At 46.6% G+C, this 15,509-nt stretch overlaps 1 protein-coding gene and 1 pseudogene across 1 annotated transcript; one reads left to right on the forward strand and one right to left on the reverse strand.

Moving 5' to 3' along the window:
- The first annotated feature begins 5,452 nt into the window (after window positions 1–5,452).
- On the forward strand, window positions 5,453–9,084 carry LOC100832880 (transcription factor RF2a). The gene is made up of 4 exons (XM_003574824.4): window positions 5,453–6,577; window positions 6,657–6,789; window positions 6,871–6,955; window positions 8,463–9,084. Exons 1-4 carry the CDS (start codon window positions 5,610–5,612, stop codon window positions 8,678–8,680), a joined length of 1,404 nt encoding a protein of 467 aa, XP_003574872.1. The 5' UTR covers window positions 5,453–5,609; the 3' UTR covers window positions 8,681–9,084.
- A 2,184-nt stretch (window positions 9,085–11,268) lies between these two features.
- Window positions 11,269–14,615, reverse strand: LOC100826459 (annotated as a pseudogene).
- Window positions 14,616–15,509: the final 894 nt, after the last annotated feature.

The raw sequence follows: 15,509 nt of genomic DNA on the forward strand, positions 1-15,509 counted from the left end.
GTGTGGGTTAGCTACCCGATAGATCTTGGCCAAGATTGTGGATGCTCGACGCGGTAATAGCGGCGAGGTGTGGGCTAATCACGGGACACAGCAACAGACCAGGACATATGCGGTCAGACATGGGTTTGACATGTGTGCAGGGGTGCTGAAGCAGTGTTGGCGAGTACCAGGTTCAAGTTGGTGACTGGGTCTATCAGAATGATGTGAAGTGATGGACAAGAGTCGGCCATAGGAAATCTGGGAAAGTGTTTTTTGGAAAGTCCGGATTGTCAAAGGCTTAGAGAGCAAATGGCCGTATATTCTGTGATGTTCGATGGACATGGCAAAGTGCAGGCGATGGGATGCAGAAGGAGGTGGAGTGCTATAGCCGTGGGACATGTAGAAGACTATCCGAAAAGGATGAGACAACTGTGAATTTGACTCAAGGTGACTCAAGGGCGACGACGACATTCCTTCAAGTTTCATGAGGGCAGTGAACAATAGCGAGGATGATGAGTTCATGTAACTCTTATATGTGGCAGCTAACATGTGAGTTGTTCACTTTCACATAGATCAAGAAGAAGCTACCAGGGTGACGACACATCGGTGTTGTCGAATATGGTGACTTTATGATCGGTGTGTGATGGCGTTGAGCGGATACTCCGGTAAGTTAGGAACACAAGGCGGGAGTGTGGAGAAATTTATTTTTCGCGAGAGCATTGACTGTTAATGAAAAGGAAGGGACTACGGTTGCAGGTGGAGTCATGTGATGTCAAGGAAGTAGCAGTGGAGCTCTTGATTGATGTTTCAAGTCCAAGGTACACGGAGGTCGGTGCATGACGGTTTCAAGATGGCGAGGGACATATTCGGCAAGGTGGAGTTTGTTGAGATATGTGTCGAATATGTGTACGAGTAGGGTTACAGTTGGATTTGGAATTAACGGAGGGTTAGGTGTTTGGAGTCGAACACGTGTAACCCGGGTCTAATATATAAAGGCACAGCGGGATAGTTCAAAAAATTATGACAACATAATAACAATAAGATCGTAGGAAGAGCCGGCGGCTTGTGCCGGCGCACAGGGTGACCGGTGTTGCGGTATTATGGGAGAAGAGCACTCGTAGTCATGTCCCGAGGAATGTAGATTTTGACCGAACCTTTTTAATAAATATCGTGGCTCGGTGTCATTCTTGATCGTGCGTCCGCCGTTTTCGTAACAACGATCCGTCCTCGATCGTACTGTGGAATAATATTTGTCTCGAAAAAAGATAGAAATCGCATGAAAGCAGCGATTCATCTGCACGTACGCGCTACAGTACGAAAGCACGTGTGTGCTGTGATCGAGAAATTACTAAAGGCCGGGAGAGTTTGTTATTTGGCCAGAGCACAAATCATCCTCACTAGCTTCCTTATTAGGCTAGTAGCTTGTAGTGTAGTACCGGCCAGCTATATATCCTTTTGTCCAGTGTCACATCGGGCACCAAGAGCTCGACACGTGCTGCATAATATAAATCAATGGTTCCCAACAGGCCAACACAGGACCCGTTGGAAATAATACGTGATGTTTCAAATAAATAAATTGAAAAGGCGATATTTCAATTTTAGTGTCTTAAGTTGCAATAAAATAATGATGAAAAACTAGCGGCAGGATAAACATTTTGAATACCACAATACACTGCCTGTCATGCTAAAAGGCCGTACAAAACGACGCACTAGACAATGCTCAAAATAATTTGCCTTTAACAAACTCTGTGACGCGAGTCGCGAGCTCGACGTTAGCAATCAAATTGGCTGTTTGCAGAGCAGTGCACTCGAGCTGAGAAGAGATCGTTAACTCTTAAAAAAGAAGCTTAAGCTCGCCGAGCTTCAAGCTTTATATCCAGCCTTAACAGTGTGATCTACAAACGTCACCGCCACCTAGTATGTTCCTGTACTGTGGCGGCAAATGCTCGCTTGCCCTGTGCATGAGGTTGCACTAGACTACTAGAGAAAGGGAGATGACAAGCTTTTATTTGGATAGGTACCAAAGCATATAGCTTTCCAGAGAGAGAGACGGGTGATGATCGATGTGAATTTGGGACTTTGGGTGGTGAACAAGGAGCTAGGTCTCCTAGAATCTATATGCTCCGTACTAACTTAGTAACTTAACAGTCCAAACCAAGTTATTGCATTGGCCTTGAACCTTACTCTTACCAGTGTGGACTGAACCACGGAGGTTTTTGATTCTTTTCTCCTTCTCCTTCTCCTTCTCCTTCTAGAAGGGGCCACATGGAACGCTAGGTATATCCGGTTGTTCTAAAACACGAAAAATAAAATAAAAATCAGCTACCTGCTTCTCTAAAATACTCTGTGCATTGTTGAATCGATCGATCAAACTCTTTGCACCTTTCTAAATTTTGCCTTCCCAGATGCAGTGCTGGAGCTGCGTGGACAAGAGCGAGGCCGCGCCGCTACTACTGCTGCCACGGCCGCCATGATGTTCATTATCATTGGCGGTAGAAGTAGCAGTAGCACTACTGTTCTTGGCCGCCGCCGGAGACTTGGACTTGTCCGAGGACGAATTATCGGCAGCAGCGGCAGCGGGGGACGAACAGCGGCGCACGAGGATGTCCCGGATCCTCGGCGGCGGGAGCAGGCCCATGGCGGCGGCGCGGTCCCAGCGCCGGAGCCGCGTGACGCCCACGCATGGCCCGTACGCCATGTCCATGTCGAACCGCCTCAGCTCCTCCTCCTCCGCCTCTGCCGGACTTAATTGGGTGCTTTGCTGCTGCTGAGGCTTTGGTTTGGCCTTGGATCTCTTGCTCGACGCCAATGGCGATGGCTTGGCGACGCCGCCGCTCGCCTTCTTCCTCTGCCGGTAGACGCCCTTGAGCCCGGCTGGCGCCATTGATCGTTCGGAATTCGAATCGATTTGTCCTTTGAACTTTGAGATATCGAGTTCTTGTTTCCTTTTCTTTTGATGAAAGGCGCTGGAGATTAACTGTTTGGTTTAAACTTTTGGGATATCGAGTCGAGTCGTCTAGGATTCGGACACGAGAAGGATTTTGGGTGTGATTTAGGATCTTGGGCAGGAAGGCGTCCGATTCAGCCCAACAACAGAGGTGACGGGCTGGTCCGGCTGACGACTTGGGCTGAACGCCCAACCGGGCCTTTCAGACCCAATCGATTTCGATTGTTTTTTTTGCCATTATTTTCCTCGTCCTTTTTCTTCTTCCAGAAAATTTATTTTCATGCTCTCCCTTTGCGCGCGTTCATTTTTCTTTTAGGAAAAACAGTACAGACGTTTACAAACACGCACGCACACTTATTCCTATGAACACACGTACGCACACCCTGTCCTTATGAGCATTTCTGAGAGACTGTTCCGGCACATCATCTTGAAATTGACGAAGTCATCACGGACGCCTAGTAGTTGACGGTTACGCCGCTTGCACCAAAAGCACAACGCCGGTTAGGTCCTGGATTGAATCCAGGGACAATTTTCAAATGATTATCATAGTTTTTTTTTCTCTCACCATATCTTGTTATTTTCCTAGTGTGTTTAGTTCAGATATAGTGTAAAATAGTTTTTTGTTTCGCATGGAAAAGATGCTCTGAGATCAAATAGGTTGATGTACTGGCAGTGTGTGTGGTGATGTTGGTACTTAGAAACAGGAGATGCCTCCCTGGTTGCTATACTTTACGTCTTGCCGAAATATTAATGTATTTAAATGTATTTTATTATGTAAATACGTTCACATTTAAATAAATTTGGATCATCTAATATGGGACGAAGGAAGCATTTTTCTTTGCGTGCACAACAACTCTTGTAAGCACACGCAACCACAGACGAACGAGCATTTTCCGTTACCTCCAAAGCTCAAGATGAGGCTACATTTTTACAGAATATGAAGGTACTCGTGAATGAATCAGCAATGAAGAAGGTTGCTTGTGGTGGAGACAGGTCGGTCTGGTTTGGCGAACTCCGAACTAACTCTTGCATGTCTTAGGCCCCGCTTGGAAACTGCGTAAAAATCTCCACCCGAGAGTGTTCACCGGTGTATTTAAGCATGCACAAAGAATACTGGTGAATCAGAATCCTCTTGTGTTCACTGTGTTTGGGAGAGGAAGATGTTTTATAAAACAACCAGCCAATTTCCTTTTGATTTCACCAAAATCTGAGAACAAAGCACCACCAAAAATTGAATCAAATGAAAAATCAACAATCTGACCCACAAACAATTCCCTCTGAATTCAACAAAATAAATAATCCAAAAACGGATCACCAGTTCATCACCCAGAAATCGGATCAAAGCTTGGATCCCGTCGCCGCCACCTCCGCTGGTTCCCGCCGCCACCGAGCCCCTCCGCTGGACCCTGCCACCACTGCCCCGCCTCCTCTGGACGCCGCCGCCGCCACGCCACCTGCGCTAGACCCCGCCGCCTTCACCGGCCGTGCCACGCCGCTGTATCCGTTGCTTGCAGCCGCCTCTGCTGAATGCCATCGTCGTGAGGGAGGCCGGATCTCGCAGCCGCTTAACTCGATGCCACCGTCACCGGATCCCATCGTGGCCACCTCCGCTCGATCCCGTCTTTGGGATGCGTTCGATTTGATTGCTCCGTCATCGGGAAGTTATACGGGCCTGTACTGGTCTGTGTTATTTTCCGGGTGCAACAGGCCCAAAACGAGCGGAAAATAATACCAAAACGTCCATCCAAGCGAACTTTTGTGGTTGGACCAGAAAATAATTAGGGCCTATAAATTACATCGGTTTTGGGCGTGAAAACGACGTTCCAAGCGGGGCCGTAGAGCACCTTCAATGCAAGGTGCTTGCACAAAATAAATCGGTTTTTGTCTAAACACTGGTGCTTATGTTCTATAAGACAAGTGCTTAATTAGACACCTCTAGTATAGAAATAAGCACTGATGCTTGAGAATAAACCGGTTAAATTTTGTATCGCTGCTTGAAATATTTTGCATTGGACATGCTCTTAGACGGTGGCGGATAATGTAACTTAATTATCCTCTGCAGTGCAGTGCAGCGAAGAGACCGTGGAGTCCAAAACAAGGGCCTTGATCCCACGCTCTTGCACCCACTAATCACGGCGCACGCCCATCAATCATCAATCAAACACCATTAATTTAACGGCCAAAAAAATCACACCGCCTAAAATCCCCTGAAAGCAGGAGTGTGGGCGACCATCCCATCCTTTTGGTCAACCATAGGCTCCATCACTCCATTTCCAAAGCTAAAAGACCCATGATTAGCAGAAGAGAAAAAAGGAGATCAGATTTCATTTCCAAAGAAGAAGAAGAAAAAAAAAAGCTAGAGATTTTCTTTTTCAATAAATATAGTAACATCAATAATCCAGCTTTGTTATTTTGTTTTGTCCAGTGGAGTCACGCGGCACGTAGCGGCGGCTCGGACCACATGCACACGCAAACCCACGAGACAATCATTAAATTAATATTTCTTTATTTCTGATTACTTGCCCGGAAAAACCATCGCTTTCTTTTTCTGCTTTGTTTCCAGCGACCTCGTCTCTCTCACACTTTGCCTTCTCCAAGCCAAGCTCGAGGTCGGCGCTTCTGCTCGGCCGACGGCATTCCATTCCGGTCTGCGTCTGCCTGCTTCTGGGGGTCGAGCTTCTCCATGGACGACTCGGGCGGCGCTGATCCGGCGCGGCAGCATCAGCATCCGTACCACCAGCAGCAGCAGCAGCTGGCGTCGCCGCAGCAAGGGGGCGCGGCGCCGGTGCCACGGTCGCCGACCCCGCTCGACCTGGCCGCGTACCACCGGCGGCTCTCCGCGTCGCCCCGGCCGCCGGCGCACCCGCAGGCGCCCTGCGCGCGGCTGCCTTCGCCGTACGGGGGAGGAGGCGGCCACCAGATCCCCTCCGGCGGCGGCCACGCGCGCTCGCTCTCGCAGCCGCTCTTCTTCTCGCTCGACTCGCTCCCGCCCCCGCCCTACGCCGATCTGGCCGCCGCGCGCTCCCCGCCCTCCTCCACCTCCGACCCGCCGCCGTTCGGCCTGCCGCCGCGTGGCCACCGCCGCTCCCACAGCGACATCCCCTTCGGTGGCTTCTCGCAGCTCAGCCCGCCACTCCCGCCGCCGGCCCCCGTCAAGCGGGAGCTGCCCTCGGCGCCCGAGGGCGGCAGATCGGGCGACGACGCCGCCCTCTACGACCTCGTCAACGCCTACATGGACCTCGACGGGATGGACGCGCTCAACTCCGACGACCGTGACGACAGCCGCGCCAGCGGCACGCGCGCCGGGAGCGCCGCGGAGAGCAGCGAGAACGAGGCCGAGAGCCAGTCGACCTCCGCGCAGAGGAAGGACGGCGGGGGCAAGTCCCGGCATTGCCGCAGCTTGTCCATGGACAGCTTCATGGGGAAGCTCAACTTTGCTGCTGGCGACGAGTCGCCAAAGCTGCCGCTGGCGTCCTCCAGTGGTGGTGGCCTTTCGAGGAGCGGGAGCGGGTCCTTGGACGGTGGCGGTGCTGCTGCGCTATTTGGTACGGAGTTTGCCAATGGGGAGTTCTCTGAGGCTGAGAAGAAGAAGATCATGGCAAACGAACGCCTCGCAGAGATCGCTTTGACCGATCCGAAGAGGGTCAAGAGGTGTGCATTTCTTCATGGAGTGTGAAAAAAATCAATCTAATTCCTCGAATTAGTCCTCACAAATTGTTCTAATTGGCAGGATTTTGGCGAATCGGCAGTCTGCGGCGAGGTCAAAGGAGCGCAAGATGAGGTACATTCAAGAGCTTGAGCATAAGGTGCAGGTGTTGCAAACAGAGGCGACTACACTTTCGGCACAGTTGACAATGCTGCAGGTTTGTCTCGTGCCAGCGCTCTGAATCATAGTTCAGCTTATGATAGGATGTATCAGTGACTCTTCATGCACTTCTTTGCAGCGGGACTCTGGAGGACTTGCCACCCAGAACAATGAGTTGAAAATAAGGCTGCAAGCAATGGAGCAACAAGCGCAACTGAGAGATGGTATGCTTCTTATGGTCCTATCCAGCATTGTTCCTCGATTTTCCTGATGAAAGTGAAATTGGTTTGAGAATGAAGTTGGTTGATGTCTTGCTTGCGAAACTAGCAAATATGCTATTTCGAATAGTTAAAATGGTGCATTGCTGAAGTATTCTGAGTAGCAAGTAATATCGACAATGTTGAGTGGGCGGTTGTTTTATGTTTCGGGGTAGTTTTTGTTTATGTCACTCGACAGTTTAGGGTTTACCAAGTGCAAGTGCAAGCAACCTAAGATTTATCCATTCAGTTTACTTTAAAATATAATACTCCGTAGTCAAGTTGCGCTTGGAGGTTATTTGGAGTTCAATGCATGGTGTCATGTATCTCATTATGTCAATACATACGATTCCCGATTAACATACAGAAGGTTGCATGCTGGTTCTCTGTGGTAGTCAGTTTATAAATATTGTTGATTCTCTTTTGTGCTAGTTTGCACATCTTCCTGGCATACTGTGTCTTGATTACTTTCTGTGTAGATGGAAGTCCTTTTGGCTAGGACAATGACACCGTTCTGCAAATGGGTCCAGTTGAAAAAACTAATGCAATCTGTTCCTTTTATATTTTTATTTTGGGTGGAGGTAGGTGGGTCACCTGTTGTGTGTGTTGTACCATGGTACATGCTTCTTTTGGGAGAAATTAGTTTGGTCAATATGTTCAAGGTTTTCCAAAAATCTTGTGTAACTCAAGACTATTTTACCTTGAATTTTTCTTGTAGGTCTAGTTGTACCAGATTTAACTTCAGTAAGGATCATGACAGTTAGTCTTGGTTACAATGAGATTTCTAGTTGAAGTTTTTTTTTACCGAAAAGGTTCATGTAGATGCTAATGTGCTCTGTTGTTCCTTTGGATCCCTATTTTATATCAAGTGTTTGGGCAAAGTGCCATATCTGCATATACTGTAGAACCTATTCAAAGATGAAAAGGTTGACATAAGTGCCATATTTTATATCAAGTGTTTGGGAAAAGGTTGACATATACTACTCTGTTTGCATAAATTGTTTTAAGGTGCATCCCCGCTGTTTCTGCTATGCACACATAGGCTAACTGCAGTTGGTGATAATTTACTGGTGGTTATGCACGGCAAGTTGATCCTATTCAAAGATGAAAATATATACCAATTGCCAGCCTTACACTCTGAAACTGCTATGCTAGGGAAACAATTGTCTATGATATTTGCATTATCTCTGTCTGAGTCCACAGTAATAGTTAGGTGTACTGTCTCCATATTTACTTGTCCAGGCCGGCTGTAGTTTGCAGTGTTGGTCTTGCAAATTATACTTGAGCAATTGAGTTAGAAATACATACGTCCTCTTTTGTGACTTCAAGTGCTTGCTTACATTTTGAATCCATCCTGCCATTAGGAACCATTACATTCGATCCACTGAATGCTGTTACATAATTTAATTCTGTTGTTCTGTAGTGTTCTCTCCAATTATTTATGTTCCTCTTACCTGATTCATGTGTACCCCAGCTCTGAATGAAGCACTAACTGGCGAGGTCCAGCGTCTGAAACTCGCAACTGGTGAGACGTCTGACGCTCGCATGTCAAAGATGGGTCTACAACAGCAGATGAACTCCCAGCTCATTCAAATGCAGCAGCTGCAAATACAGCAGCAGCAACAGCAGCAGCCATCGCAGACGCGGCAGGCTCAGCAGCAGCAGCAGCAGCAGTCGCAGCAATCATCCTAGACGAGGTCCAAAAACCCCGGATCAGTATAGCAGAGAAGCCTGAAATCAAGCCGAGCATGATGAATTGCTTGTATGAGAGCAGAGAGCGAGAGAGGGAAAAAAATGTCTTTTGGTTATATATCAGACAGGCTGTAGGGTAGCTTAAGGGTAGGGCAACTTATGCTGCCCCAAGGAGTACTTTTGTTCAAGGTGGTAATACCTAGCATGCCGGAGTATGTTCGTCGTCATCGTGGTGTCGTACCGTGTTTACCGTCTAGTTCTGTGTTTGTACATGAGTACCTTCCTGCTGAGGCATTGTGGTGGTCTTATCTGAAGATTCTTTCTAAGGAGTTGCTTGTGTGGTGTGTCTATGAGGATCTATTTGCAGAGATGTATAACAGTACCTGCTCAAATCTCCATCTTCATGTTTTTTCTTCCCTTCGCACCTCGACATTCACCGGAGCCTCCAGCGAAGAAAAACGTAACACCAAAAGCTATGTAGTATATAATCAACTTCAAAGGTTTGGAATAGCCGCATGTACACTGCCGTGAAACTGCAGACACCAAAACTTGAGCCGGTGAGGCTGGACTAACGAGCTCGTTAAGCTCACGATCATTTAGCTCTTATTGATCGTTAAGATAACGAGCTGAAACTCTTGACCAGTGTTTCGTGAGCGCTCGTTAAGACAGGAACGATTTTTCTCTTTTGGTGTGATCGTGTGAGCCTCCTATGTGGCTATGATCGAGTACAAGCAAGCACTTGATGATCTGAAATTAATCTTACTAAAATGTTAGTCCTGCCGAAGCTAGAGTGACGTCAGGCCGAGGCTGCGTGCCGCCACGGAGAGGGAGCCTCGCCCTGATTTGGGGAACAAAGGTCGGCCCGTCCGATAGCCGATCTGAATGGGTAGCTTAGGGCAACTCCAGCCTATGGAGGGAAGTAACTCCCGACCTTCTTTTCAGCTTCATGTGTAAACGGGAAAAGTGTTTTTTAAAAAGTCAGGAGCAGCAAAAGCTAAAGGAGAAGCCCAAACAAATATGACCTAAGTTTGATTGGCCGTACGTCGCGCAGCTAGCTAGGAAGGTACTTAATCTGTCGTCGAAACAATACTGTGTAGCCAGATGCAACAGTTGCGGACTGCAATTCAGACCGAAGCCAGATTGGTACTTAATCTGTCGTCGAAACAATACTGTGTAGCCAGATGCAACAGTTGCTGACTGCAATATTCAGACCGAAACCAGGTTTTTACTTCCTATCTGTAAGGAGATGCAAAATTCCAGCATCTTCTGTTGCTTATCATTTCCAAGTGCACAATTTTGAAATTACTAACTTGCTTTTCTTCAATTTTTCAACTTGAAAGAACTGGCTACTAAGTTTCCATGTATGCTAATTAATGCCAATGGCTTGCCTCTGTTAGGCCTTCTCCAGTGTGGTGTATGGATCGGTCCAAACTCCACTTTTTGATAGTATGGATCGGTTCATCCCACTGCAGCAAGCCCGTGCAAACTTTTCAAAGCACGGATTGATCTATAGATATGCACCGATGCAAACTTCAACCACCACAATAAAAAAAATATTGCATGGCATGGGATGATACGGGGGAGAAAATATCACGCGAAGGAAGTAGTGGATTCTGGACGGATGGAGTTTTTTAATCTTAGGTGGGTCCTGCTCCAAAGTATGGTCCGATGCATGCACACTGTGGAAATTTCGGTTTTAAGGATCGGTGTTTCGTCGCAGCGAAAAATGCAAAGTATGGTCCGACCACATTGTGGAAGACCTTAGTCGTAACTTGTTTCAATTTCTCATTTCGTTCCAATTGTTTAGTCACCGATGAATTATAATGGTTGTATAAACACAGAAACAACTGGACTTCGAGTTCAGCTGCGCCGGACAGAAGTTAATGGGATTAGGGTGTTGCTCCAGGTAAAGCATCAAGGTGATAAGCCAACATGCGTGTTCTTTGCTATTGTCACTGCGCGTGTTTAAAACCACTACCGAATTATAATGAGATCACTCTCAGTGCTAGAGTCGCCTACCGAATTATAATGAGATCACTCTCGGTGTAGAGTCGCCAAAAGTGTAGCCATCAGTGTAACCAGGGGAAGCACATATCTCCATTGGCGGAGGACAGAATTTTTTTTAGATATGGCGAATTCTTATTATAACACTATGAGTCTCATAGATATCACATTTAATATATTTTTAGGTTTGCAAAATATGTTCTAATAATTTGGTTCTTTCAGACTTTTTTAGAATGCATTTTTTTGGTTGGTACATTTATGATATATCATCTAGTGATATTTATGTTAAATATTAATTTTCATCACACTATATGTTAACCATAATCTGAAGATGTAATATAAATATCTATAACATAGAATATATGACAATTATAATAATTTGCAAACGGTTCTTCGGTGGAGTGAGCGGACGATCAACAACTCAAATCTTTATAACTATGGTTATATTTTGCTTCCAAAAATATTTCCATACTTAGCGACCTAAAAATATCAAGTAGATATTTAGTTAATAAGCAACGTCTTTCTCCATAGTTCGAGAGATGTGGTATCTTATGAGAAATAACTACACAGTCTGAAACATAGTATGGAAGTCTGTCAAAATCAAAACTCATAAAACAATAATACACACCATGTGGGCATGGCTATCATATCTACTATCATTAAGTAATATAATTTTTCTATCGACTTTCATTAAGCAAGAAATACGAGTAAATGTATGACAATTAAGACATCAATGAGCAATCATACATGGACATCAAAAGTAGATATCCAAAATAACTAAGAGTGCAGAAGTTGCGTTTCTCGGAGAACCAGTCTTTGCAGGCTATATCCTCGTCGACTGCGCAAAGTTACGTTGGAACGCTACACACACCAACTTACACGGGCGTCGCCGTCGAAGATTGGCCACCGATGTAGGCAACAATTGACCCGTCATCACTGCCTCCTACAAAGTCATTCACAGACCACATAAAAAAATGCAAATCAGCACCATCGCTGCCTCTAATGATTCAGAGTTAAATTAGTTGAAATTTTGCATATTTATTTTATACAGATACGCAAATACAAATTCTAAAGGACCAAATAAATGTACATCTAACAACGATTTAATAATTTGTCTTAACTTGATGCAAAGGTTACGACATCTAACACGAGTTTGTCATTTTTCATTCATGTATTCTTAAACATTATTAGTAATCGTGTTATTCTCATTTACTATTTGGGTAGTTGGCCCAGCTATACGGTGCCGTGCCTGGGCCTGGATGAGTTGGGCTTCATCGGGCTGCAACGGGGTCGGGCCCATTTAACATTAGACCGGCTGGTGCGCCGGCCAGGCCAACCTGATGGCCACCTATAGCTATACCCCCTCTCCTTCTCTTAAAAAAACAAAAGCTATACCCCCTCTCCCCATCTCCTTGCCGAGCCCCACAGCCCCCTCGCTCCGTGCATCTTCTTCCTCCTCTCGCGAGCGCCGCCACTCATCCCGCTGCCGAGCGCCCTTCGTCTTCCTCCTCACTCGAGCGCCTCCACCGCAGGTTGATCTCCCCTTTGATTCTCTCGTTCCCGACCGTTTCTCCTCCCATCACACCACGAACGGATTCCGCTTTTTAGATCCCCGTTTCATAATCTTCCCCAATTCGTAACTGAGGCAAAATCAAGGTAGGGCGGGCGCCCTACCTTGCACTACTGGGTCCTCTGCCCGTGCATATCTCGAACCCCAAAGGTGTGGAGCATACTTGATGTCCAACAGGTTTGCAACATCAAAATCAATGATATTCAAGGTAGCATTAAGGGGGCTGCGGAAATTGTATGCTCCAAAAGATGGGTGAATGATCCTTTCATGAAAATCCTCACAACGACTGCAGTGACCTGACAAAAATATAAACATGTTTTATTCAAAATTAGTGTTGTAACAGAAACGGTTTGAAATAATCAGTATGCAGATGCATGGAGCACACAAATATTATGTGAGTACCAATATGAAAAAACAACTAACTAATCAGTCCCCTAAAAAAATTACCAATCAGTTTTGTAGTATTTGTAAGTTGCATTTTTCTTCCAAGTTCAAGATGAAGGTGTGAGAGCAGAAGGATGACACGTGTCTTCTATTTAAGCAAAAATACGATGTTATAATGTGCAGTGACTATATTGGAAGCATGTCCTTGAGTATTAATATTATGTTAGATTGCACAATATATTAGAAGCATGCATCTGCTTAGCGACCAAAATCAAGAAACATTATCCTGTCGAGGAATAGCCAAACACAACTATCATATTAACTTTCCAAATTTTTTTTTAATAATATTAACTTCACAAAAAAATACTACTACCTCTGGCCGGAATTACTTGTTAAAATATTACATGTATCTAGAGGTTTTTCAAACATAGATACATCCATATTTGGGCAAATTTGAAACAAGTAATATGAGTCGGAGGGAGTAATATGTTTGTGCATAAATGTTTATCATAAATAGATCTAAAATTGAATAATATAACTAAAAAGCATCATATATACTTTAATTGGATGATGCGTTAGTACTCGGCATTCAACTAATTACACACACTCCCGATATGATTATCAGTAGGTACTCTTGTTTGTTACGTAAGGATGTGATATTTGCTAACACGTCGTTTGGTAGCATAAATATGTATCATGCATAAAACAAGAAGAATTAAGACTGTACCGCTCCGAGAGACAGAGTCTTGCACAGGGCAGCATAACACAACACCAACGTTGTTTGCATGCTCTGCAAAGAAGAGCTGAATGGCGGCCGGATTATCTTTGGGAGAGGTCATGAAGTTTTATGTGTTGGTACGCATAATCGCAAACGCTAAGGCAAAAAACAACATGGAGCTGTAGCTCAGGTCTGGGAGAAACAAATTAGGCGCATAGCAATAACGATTAGCATAATCACTACCAAGAAACAGAACACATTGGTGATTAATTAGAGAATGAGTTAAAAAGAAGCTGACCCCAATAGTGCGGTTCCAGTAGCGAATGGCCAAGTCGGCCAGGTTGTGGCTCCATTGTTGCTTGATTCTCATGTGCTTCTCCTTGAAGTTGGGCTCTGGCACGTTCAGACAAGCGTGCAGCGGAGGAGTCGAAGGAGGTACAAGCAGGGCGGACAGTCGCTCGATGTCCTCGGCGGAGATCAGAATCCGTTCGCCACTACCGGCGAGCAGATCTGCGACGACGGGGCTCGTGGCAAGTCCGGACTGGGTGAAGGCGGCGAACGCCTCGCAGTTGGGGTGCTTGGCGGCTACCGCGGCGGTGTAGTAGTAGTCATAGTTACGATCCGCGTCATCCAATGGGAGCAGGCGCATGAGGCCGACGAACGAGCCCTGCTCGATTTCGTCGAGGTCGGCGAAGTCCTCCACAACTGTAGCGGCGGCGGCGGGAGCAAAGCGGGAAGTGGGGGAGGCGGCACGCATCCATACCGTATTGACGATGATGTTGGAAGCTGCGTCAGGAAGCGGCCCGAAGCAGTAGCCGCCGGCGAGGAGCGCCGGGAGGAGCGACGGCACCGTCGGCGCGCCGCCGTCGGGGCCGTTGAAAGGGAGGCGCGCAAGGGCGCGGAGGTAGGCGTCGCGGATGGTGTTCCTCAGGGCGGTCTTCCGCTCCCACTCCACGTGGGCGGCGAGGCCGGCGCCGCCGCGGCTGCGGCGCGGGAGGTGCCGGAAGAAGAACTGCGCCGTCTCCGGGAGCTCCAGCGGCGGGCGCCGCTGGTCCCTCGAGAAGGACCTCCCCGAGACGGCCCGTGCCACCCTCGCCTCCATCGAGTTCGCCGCCTTACGCGCTCTATCTCGACGAGGGCTCATCTCCGATCGCCGCTTTCTTTCTCACTCCAATTTTCGTATAATCCTCACGCTATATCGAGGGCAACAAGGTGGAGAATTGTCCCAACTCCAAGTCGAATCGTCTTCAACTTGCTCTCTTTTTTTCCTCTCTTTCTTGTACTCCGTATAAGTGTTCTGGGCAAGCGGGCCAGTTAGGACGGCCCATCTACGTAGGCTTCTTCTTGACTCCTTATCTTAAAACCGCTGGCCCGTACCACGGTGTAGTAGGAGTAGCTTTTTTTTTCCCCGTGATTCTAAAAAAAAGTACTAGGAGTAGTATAATTGGGCGATCGATCGAGGAGCAGACAACCCCTGCGTGAATATATGCAATGCACGTCTGTGAGCGTTCGATCTGAATGGACGGTTCGATCATGTAGATAGATGCCGTCGGTATACGTGCATGCATGCATATGGAAAACCTGCAGCAAAGGCCTGATCGACAATGCTTAATTAATTAATTTTGCTTGTTGATCGTACGCACGTACGTAAGTAATTGGCACTACCAGCAAGATAATGCGCAGGGCCAGCACATTTATACGAGATATATATTCTTTCGTCTCGTATTATCGTATTAAGTAACTCTAATTTGTTCAAACATGATGTATCTATGTCTAAAAAACAACTAGCTAGATACATGTAATAGAAAATTAATATGGGACGGAGGAGGAGTATTATCCTGTATACATGTATGGATCAGTCCAAAAGTTTGACCTGTGATCGAGTTCGTGTCGTGCGTGCATGCATGGTCTGTCCGTGTGGATACATATTCGCTCCCTCCGTCGTGTATTAAGCGACGAAATATTACGTGTATGCAGAATTTTTTTTTAAAAAAATATACATTTATATTTAAACAAATTTGAGTATACTTGCGATCTGATCCATGCGTGCATACGAAAAACCTGCGGCGCTTGTGGATCGTAGGCATGCACGACCTGCAAGCTAGGACACCGCGAGTGTATCCAAAGTTTGGCCGGCCTGCATGCCCTAGCTG

Source organism: Brachypodium distachyon, chromosome 3 (genome assembly GCF_000005505.3).
Source record: "Brachypodium distachyon strain Bd21 chromosome 3, Brachypodium_distachyon_v3.0, whole genome shotgun sequence".
Classification (NCBI taxonomy): Eukaryota; Viridiplantae; Streptophyta; class Magnoliopsida; order Poales; family Poaceae; genus Brachypodium; species Brachypodium distachyon.

Bases quoted from the DNA above. Each gene is read 5' to 3' on its own strand.
- LOC100832880 (XM_003574824.4), top strand. From the start codon at position 5,610: ATGGACGACTCGGGCGGCGCTGATCCGGCGCGGCAGCATCAGCATCCG. The intron at 6,790-6,870 runs GTTTGTCTCGTG...ACTTCTTTGCAG, and splicing joins CACAGTTGACAATGCTGCAG to CGGGACTCTGGAGGACTTGC. The intron at 6,956-8,462 runs GTATGCTTCTTA...TGTGTACCCCAG, and splicing joins ACAAGCGCAACTGAGAGATG to CTCTGAATGAAGCACTAACT.